Below are 9,466 nucleotides of genomic sequence, written 5' to 3'. Positions count from 1 at the left end.
GAATTACAATAGCAACTCCCACTCTTTTTGGTGGATTGTTCCATGCGGTGAACAAGTCCAATTGTTTAGTCATAATATTTTTAGTTTTGAATTTTTTTATACAATTTATTTCAAAATTGTATATATTATGAGCTAAACTAATAGTGATAATTATTTAAAATTATATTTTTGTATATGAGTTGGTTTCTATTGATTGTTGATACAATTTACCTTAATTAGAATGTTTTTGAACAGATTTATAGCGTTTCTATGGAGATGAAAAAAAAAAAAAAACCTATTAAAAAGAAACATAACTGATAGTGTATATGTTATATATTGGGGATTGAACTGATTTATTGTATGGATCAGTTTCATAGATGCATTCATTACTCTGTTAAGAAATATTTTACCATTATAACAAACAGGGATGCTATTTGAAAAATATATTAAAAAAAAAGTGACATCCGTCAGGAAAAGTTCAAAAACAGGGCTTTTCCAAATTATTTCATGCACCTCATTCAAATAAAAATAACCCCACATGTTCGTTCCAAATGTAAAGTTATTACAGCAAGCATCGACTTTCTTGATGCTTTAATATAATTTTTTTTTATGGTATGAATTGTAAATCTGTTTTTAGATTTATAAACAAATTTGATATCTTCCTATCATCGGAAGTCTAATGATATTAAAAAAAATCCTTATTTCGACTTTTTCTCAAACAATGTCTCCTTTAATTTTTCTTAAATAGTATTCCTAATTTAAAAAAAACTCAATTTTTTTATCAAAATTTTCACCAATTTTGAACCGTTATAATGTTTTTATTTTACTCATTTACATTATTTTTAGTAATGTTTACAATATTTTTACTAGGTATTAAAAATATTATAAAGCTATTGAAAAACATTATAAGCAACATCATATTATTCTTTTGTGACTGTCATTGCTCATATATTATTGTGATACCTTATTTTTAGGATTATAGTTGACTTGATTATGAGTCCATTTAGGTCATTTAAAGTATTTTCATTTAATTTTTACAGTGTTTTTATTATAGTGACCAACACACTATAACAAATCATTATTTGATTCCTATTTGGGTAATATTATTCATTATATTATTATAAATATATATTTAAATTATCGTATGATATAACAAATAATTTTGAGTATTTTTAATTTAATTTAATTCGATTATAATGTTTCAAATATAATTTATAATTTTTTATTATAGTGGCCAAAAACATGATAACAAGTTAAAGTTAAAAATACTGTAAAAGATCAAAACACTATAATGAGCATGAAAAGAACTCTATTTTTTGAGGAGCAATTTAGGTTCCTTTTTATTAAATTAGGGGGTATTGTTTGAAGAAAATCAAAACAGGAGTTGTTTTAGAAAAACCTAAAATGATGATCTTTTTCTTAATTAAGGGGTTTTCGTTGGGAAAAACGAAAAGGGGGGATCTTATACATACATACATACATACATACATACATACATACATATACATATATACATACATATATATGTATATATATATGTATGTATATATTTATATATATATATATACATATATATATATATGTATATATATATATACATATATATATATATAAATATATACATACATATATATACATATATATATGTATGTTTACAAGCTACCTCTTGCATTAATATACGTAAAAATATTTAATTTTTTATTAATTATTATTAATAACAACCAAAAATAAAAATACTCTTTGAGGAGCAATTTTGATTTTTTTTTTAATTAGGGGATAAGAGGGATGTGATGAAGAAGACTTTCCCTTTTATTCGAAAGAAAAAGAGGATCTAAATAAAATAGATAAAATGGAAAAGCTCCGAGTCAATGGAAAGGAAACAACAAATTATAAATTTTACTTTCACTTTAAACACATGCCATTGAGATAGTCCAATTTATAAAGATTCTTATCTCGATATCTATCAACAATATCTATCAAAATACTTATGAATTAGGAAGACCTAAAGAAAAGAATTTTTTTAAAAAAAATCACTTTGAATTTTAAAATTCTATTGTACCTTTTCTTTTCAATTATAAGAGGTGGAAACAATCATTGCAATATTTAAAATATAATCAATTTAAAAATAGTGTGTAAAATGCAAAGATATCTCTTGCTCTAGATATACTTGGAAAAAAGATCAAATAACAAAAGTGTATCATTCTTTTATGATCTGTCATTCTTTTCTGAACAGATCATATCGTGGAATAATAAAAAGATTCTATTCATATATAATTATGAATGATTTAATTACATCTACCAAAGATTCCATACAAATCAAATCATCATCGAATTGTATTGTTAATTCCTTAACCTCATTCCATGTATCTTCTTTAGTGGATGAAGAAAGTAGAATTAATTCAAAAGGTAAAGCAAAATATGTGAGATTTGTGTTTGACATAAGTAGAACCAATCCAGATGGTTAAACAATAATTATTGAAAAAGAATCCATTGGAATAGAAGAAATTAATAAAAATGTTCCTGATTGATAATTTAGGAAGGATAAAAAAAAAAAAGAGAGAACTGAAGTAAGATCATGAAATTCGTTTAAGAAAAACGAAATGAGTGGTGATTTATACTGATAACAATCAAAATATCAAAACTAATATTAGTAGTACTAATCAGAAGAGGTGGCTTTGATATATTATTCCATTACGATGATGTGTGAATGATGACGTGTAAGCATTTGTGCGGGTATATTTTTCTTTTGATTAAATATTATAATTATGTATACACATCAAAATCACTATGTATAAGGGAAATCTTGTCATTTTACTTAGTAAATTAATATGTTTTACTTTTAAGATTATATATTATTCCATTATATGCCTATTAATAATAATAAAAGAACTAAAAAATGATATCCTATTTTACTTACGTATATAAGATATGAGTGTGACTAGGAATAGAATGTTACATGTAATATATTAGTTATTGGTTTGAGCATAAAAGTATAAAATATATGGATATACTTTAAATATAGTAAAACATATAAGAGAGACTACGTATATATATATATATATATATATATATATATATATATATATATATTATATGCTAAAAATTAATTAATATATTTGTAAATTACGAAATTTTGGAGATATATTCGTGGAGATCCTCGGAATATTATTTGGACTAGATGTCGATCCATATCTAATGGGCCATGCGATATGGGCTTATTTAGCCCGCGGGAGTCCCAATAGAAAGAAGCCGACAGCGACTGCCTCCCTTTCCTCTTAACCCATCGCCTCCTCCGCCCTTTGTTCGCCTCCCTCTCCTATTCACCGCCCGAAAACCCTAGCGAGGTCAGCCTAGCGCCACGATTTCCAATCATCGTTGGGTTTACCTGATCGGCTGATTCCAACCTCTTCAAGTCTTGGGAGAAATCCTGTTTCTCCCTTCTCTTCTGGGGTTTCTTGCACGGGAGGTGGACAATGGCCGTGGCCGCTTCTGGTCAGTTGAATCTCGAGGAGACCCCGTCTTGGGGGTCGCGCAGTGTCGATTGCTTCGAGAAATTGGAGCAGATCGGTGAAGGCACGTACGGGTGAGTTCAAGAACCCGCAACGCCGTTCTAATCTCATCGTTCTTGCAACTGTCGCCTCGAGCCGTGCCGCTGAGACCTGTCACCTCGCAAATTTTCTTTCAATTTTTTGAAATCTGGTTAAGGAGGTTGTGTTCTTTGCTGTTCTCGTGGATCGTTCTGTACGTTGAATTATCTGATGTGTTGGTTTCGGAGCCCAAGTTTCTTTTAATTTTAAGTCTTATAATAAGATGTGTAGCATACCACATCTTAATTCTTGCTTATCATATGATATCATCTTTGTCATAGTTATAATATGAATACCTCTCAAGTGTATTATTCCTGATGTTGGATCCAAATGTCAGATCATTTTTTTTTAAAGCTGATTGGAGGTACTAAGGATATATTTCATCTTGCTTACTTCACTGTTTTCTTTTTTGAAAATTAAGAAATATTCTGTTTTGTTGTGAGGTTGCAGGCAGGTATACATGGCACGAGAAACAAGAACCGGGGAAATAGTGGCACTGAAGAAAATTAGAATGGACAACGAAAGAGAAGGGGTTTGTCTTTTATGCTCACCCATATTATTTGCTTTTAGGGGGCTCTTAGGATTAATGAGTTATACCTTTTTTTTCTCTAGTTATATAGACTATTTAGTTAGCCTTTTTGCCTTGCAGTTTCCAATAACAGCCATACGGGAAATAAAGATTCTAAAGAAGCTTCATCATCAAAATGTTATTCAACTGAAAGAGATCGTGACCTCTCCAGGTTGTACTCGTTAAATATTTTTCTTTTTCCTTTCTTCTTCTTGTTAATGAATTTGTTAAATGATTATAATTTGAAGTTTTTGGTAAATTCCCCAAGGTCCCGAGAAGGATGAACAAGGAAAGCCAGGTATGTTTGATTCGGAGACACCAGTGGCTGGCACCACTTGGAAATTTTGTAGTGGATGTATTGCTTTTTCCAGTCTTAAAGTTGTCCAACCATCTAGGTAATTGATACACTGTGTGCACTGCAGATGGTAACAAGTACAAAGGGAGCATCTATATGGTTTTTGAATACATGGACCATGATTTGACTGGCCTATCGGATCGTCCTGGGATGCGGTTTACAGTACCACAGATTAAGGTAAATATTTTAGTACATTGATTTAGTACAACCAAATAACAGTTACTGTTATTTACAATTAGTCAAAAGTTCAGTTAACTTTCAGCTAACTTCTTAATCCTTTTTTTACTAGTGCTACATGAGGCAGCTGCTTACAGGTCTTCATTATTGTCATGTTAACCAAGTACTCCACCGTGACATTAAAGGTATTGTAAAGATGCTGAATTTGTCATAATTTAATATTGTCCTAATTAAACTCATTATACGATCCTGATCTGACATTCTGTAAACTGGAGCAGGATCTAATCTCCTAATTGATAATGAGGGGAACTTAAAACTTGCCGATTTTGGCCTTGCACGATCATTCTCAAGTGACCATAATGGAAACCTTACGAACCGTGTCATTACTTTGTGGTATAGGTAGAGCCTGTATCTTGCAGCAAGTGTGGCAATTAAATTGTCAGTTTCCATATGTTTTATATAAAATTCATTGCCTGTCATAATTAATTATGTCTGAATCATCTTAGTTTGGTGACAGACCTCCAGAATTGCTGCTTGGGGCTACCAAGTATGGTCCTGCTGTTGATATGTGGTCCGTTGGTTGTATATTTGCAGAACTTCTTCATGGAAAACCAATCTTGCCTGGAAAGAATGAGGTGCAACTATTTTTTACTATAATTTATATTACATTATGGTTCAGCTTTTTTTTTTTTTTAATGTTTATCCCTCATTTAACACTTGCATTAAAATTTACAATTAAATGCTGATTGTAAGTCTAAGGGTCTCATGTTACTTATGCCAGTGCAATATTCTTAAGTAAATGATATCCTTATTAGTGTCATGTGGCTTTGCATGCATTGCATGTCAATATCAGAGGAATATATCAATATCTAATGGCAGGATATTCAAAAGAGAAGCTTCTTCATAAGTGATTGCGTCATGGAAATGTTATTGCAAAATGAATGGATTTTCTGAAGACATTTTTTCCTAATTGTTGTCTAAGTAAGATTTTCTAGTCTTGAATGTAGTACTGGATAAAACTCTTGTGGTTAAGAACACCAGTGAAGTATTGGAAAGGTGTAAATTTCATGTAGCAGATCTTGGGTGAGTGTTACTGAAATGTTGAAGCTACCATTTGAGTATGTAGATTGAGTAATTGGGTGTTACTGAAAAGTTGATTTTATTTATTCCTACTTGAGGGAAATTGATTGAGTTGAAATGTTGATTTACCAGCCTACTGTATCAACTTAAGACTTCTGTGACCTACGGAGATGATGGTGAGTTATTTCCTGTCGTGGTAGCTTCAACATTCTTGTATCTAGTAACTCAAGAGAATAAGGAATTATATTTGTCTACTAGGTGAAAGGTTCTATAACTTGCCATTTTAATGTCCTGTTGAAATTTGCTCTTAGATTTTGGGTTTTAATCAGTTGCCTGCTCAATTATTTTTGGATTGTCAGGTTCTTGCGGAAAGGAATTAGGGTATTCGTAGTTCGATGCTACATTAACCAAGTCATAGCTTCAAGATGGATCATGGGTCTATTTGTCCAGCGATAATTAGCTTTGACATCAAGGATTTGAGCACCCTTGTTTGGTGATCAAAGCAAATCTGTTATCTGTTGTATAGTTGCCTGATTTTCATTTATAATAACACTTGGTCGCTGTACAAGCACTAAATTGATGGAAGGATGATGCTTTTGGACTTTGTTTTTTTCTTTTTAGTTCAATTGTTGTGGCAAAACCTTAAATGGTTTAAAATATTTTTCATTATTTAATATCAAAATTATTTTTTGTTTGTTTTAAGCTTTACAATTTGGATGATGTTCTATTCAGAAGATGGACCATCATTCATTGTAAATGATCTAATAGTAGCTGCCTGGCATATATGTCATAGTACAAAAGCTCTATTTATTTTTAACAAATTTGTTTCATGTAAGTCTCACTTTCATCTTGTTATTTGAGAAGAAAATGACATTGTATGACTGATTGATTCTCCACGGCAGCCAGAGCAACTTTCTAAGATATTTGAACTTTGTGGAACCCCTGATGAAGTCAACTGGCCAGGTGTCTCCAAGATGCCTTGGTATAACAATTTCAAGCCTTCACGGCCTATAAAGAGACGTGTCAGGGAAACTTTCAAGCAGTAAGTTGTCCTTTATTTTGGCTATGAAGTCAAATGGTAGTGTAAGCAGGTCATCTGATACTGTACCATAAACTTTGCTATTAGCTCTCAAAATTTAGGTGAGGTTTTGTTTGCTTGATTCTCATTAGGCTTTTCCATTCAACAGTTTTGATCGTCATGCCTTGGAGTTACTTGAGAGGATGTTAACGCTTGATCCATCCCAGGTAATTGATCAATTTGTTGTCAGTAATATGTATAGGAACTATATGAATAATTGTCAACTTAGCTTTGTCTTGTTCACATCATCAAGGTCATTGTCATTGAACTTATGACAAAAAAAATTCATGTAGTAATTTTTTCATGTAGTTAAATTGTATATTTAATGCTATCATATTGTTGCTTGATCCGTTCAATGTCTTTATATTTTGCAAAATGAATTTATCCTATATACATTGTAGGATTACATGATTTGGAAATTTTGCTTTTACATAATCAAAGCTAATGTAATGCATGTAAGGACCATAGTATCAGGATCTCACATTACATAAAAGAACTTTCTCCCTATCAATTGTTTGGAATTTTTGTGGGAATCTGTATGAATAACTCCTCTCTGTAATATGCATAAGGATGGGCCTTTCATTTTGTCTTGATATTGGTATATTAAGGCACTGTGTGCTTGGAGGTTAACAAATTATAGATAATCATTGTGTGTTTTATTTGTTCCAGACTCTGCCTCTTGCATTATATAGTGATGCTGGAATTAATATGATGAATGAGAAACAAACAATGAGCAGCATGAGCAATCTGATTTAGTACTTAGAGAAACTTTTGGGGCTGTCATCGATGGAAAGCTTTCTTCAACTTGATATGATACTGAGTCACTTGCTCATATCCAGGTTTTCCATTGGGCAAGTATCACATTAGTATCTAACATCGTTTTTTAAAAGAAGGTTTACCCTGAGGAATAAGGTTATTTATTTATTTCCTTTCTTTCTTTAAAGAAGAATTTAGTTCCATGGAGGTAAGGACTGTTGTGTCTGAAAGCATAATAGCCTTGTACTGTTTGTTGCTTGAACATTGGCATGGTACATACTGAATACCTTCCTATCTGTGGGTCTATCATATGCTAAAAGTGCTTTGCTTCAGTAACAGTTGACGTGAGATCTGCCTTTTGAGGGTAAATGCTAAAATTATGATTTTTTTCTTGATTAAGGTTGTGCAGCAGGTCCTCAACATTGACATAATTAATAGAGCTTGCTGTTGCTTAATTTTATTTGTATATATATTTAACTTATGGATTTATTGAATATTAGGTCTATCTATATTGTTATATAAATGTTTGACCAGTAATTTGGTGATTCAATTTTTTTTTTTTTTTTGTTCATATGTAGAGGGTATCTGCAAAGGATGCACTTGATGCAGAGTATTTCTGGACTGACCCCCTACCATGTGACCCGAAAAGGTACTATTTTTGCAATTGGTTTCTTAACACCATTTCTCTATAAAATGTTTGTGCTGTTTGTTTTGATTCTATGCACAAATTATGTTGGTCTGTGCTGAAGTCCCACATCTTTAATTTATTGGTGTTTGTATCTTGATGAAGCTTGCCAAAGTACGAGTCCTCGCATGAATTTCAGACCAAGAAAAAGCGCCAGCAGCAGCGACAGCAGGAGGAGACGGCAAAACGACAGAAGCTACAGCATCCACAGCCACATGCTCGCCTACCACCCATCCAGCAAACAGGGCAACCACACCCTCAGATCCGGCCTGGTCCAAGCCAGCCCATTCATAATGCTCCGCCGCCAATGGCAGCTGGTCCAGGCCACCATTATGGCAAACCTCGAGGACCCTCTGGAGGTCCTAACAGGTATCCGCAAGGTGGGAATCCAAGTGGTGGGTATAACCCGAATCGTGGAGGTCAAGGTGGCGGATACAACAGTGGTCCATATTCACAGCCAGGACGTGGACCGCCACCCTATGCTGGGGGTGGTATGCCTGGTTCTGGTGGTCCACGTGGTGGAAGTGGCAGCGGCTATGGAGTCAATGCTCCCAATTATCCCCAAGGTGGCCCTTACGGTGCTTCAGGTGCTGGCCGAGGTCCTAACATGAGTGGTAACCGCAACCAACAACAGTATGGTGGATGGCAGTAAAAGAATATTTTGGGTTCCTGTTCGACTGATGTTCGGACAATTTGCTTGAGGTGATCAAGTGTCCAACTTATGTACCATGTCTGTCGGTCGGTTGCTCGCTCAGTTGCAAGACCAATACCCAATCTTGAATTTCATGTGACTTGGATTGGAAAGTGCTATAGTGTTGACTCGGAATTAGGCTTGACATGAATTGGTCAGTTTATGATCATTTATTTAGACTCTTCAACTTTGTTTCAAGCTGTAATTGAGCACTAGGGTGCATCAAGTTGGCCAGAATAGGTTCCTATTGCCATTTTATGGGAAGAGTACAATGATTAAAAGACCACAGCGAGCCCCTTGAGGTACTCTATTTAAGGGTTGTTACTCGATATGGTTATTGGTATAAGTCTAAACTATCATCGTGGTCTTGTGTTCATTGCAGTATATGGACGATCTGGCAACGCAGGGATTTAAGCAGCCGTGAGCTCAAGACTTGCTACTTCGTGTTCATGTTGCAGCAGGTACGGACAATCTTCTACTTCATCACGAGGGTTTTCCTTAATTAGTCCT

At 33.4% G+C, this 9,466-nt stretch overlaps 1 protein-coding gene across 1 annotated transcript; it reads left to right on the top strand.

Moving 5' to 3' along the window:
- The first annotated feature begins 3,250 nt into the window (after nucleotides 1-3,250).
- On the top strand, nucleotides 3,251-9,154 carry LOC103984004 (cyclin-dependent kinase C-2). Its single transcript, XM_009401393.3, has 12 exons — nucleotides 3,251-3,562; nucleotides 4,017-4,098; nucleotides 4,216-4,306; nucleotides 4,403-4,432; nucleotides 4,557-4,666; nucleotides 4,779-4,851; nucleotides 4,945-5,065; nucleotides 5,184-5,301; nucleotides 6,649-6,788; nucleotides 6,934-6,991; nucleotides 8,159-8,229; nucleotides 8,371-9,154. The coding sequence occupies exons 1-12, from the start codon at nucleotides 3,453-3,455 to the stop codon at nucleotides 8,915-8,917; spliced, it is 1,551 nt and encodes a 516-aa protein (XP_009399668.1). The 5' UTR covers nucleotides 3,251-3,452; the 3' UTR covers nucleotides 8,918-9,154.
- Nucleotides 9,155-9,466: the final 312 nt, after the last annotated feature.

The sequence above is a fragment of the Musa acuminata genome, chromosome BXJ2-5 (assembly GCF_036884655.1).
Source record: "Musa acuminata AAA Group cultivar baxijiao chromosome BXJ2-5, Cavendish_Baxijiao_AAA, whole genome shotgun sequence".
Taxonomy (NCBI): Eukaryota; Viridiplantae; Streptophyta; class Magnoliopsida; order Zingiberales; family Musaceae; genus Musa; species Musa acuminata.
This window is presented reverse-complemented; position numbering and strand designations above follow the sequence as displayed.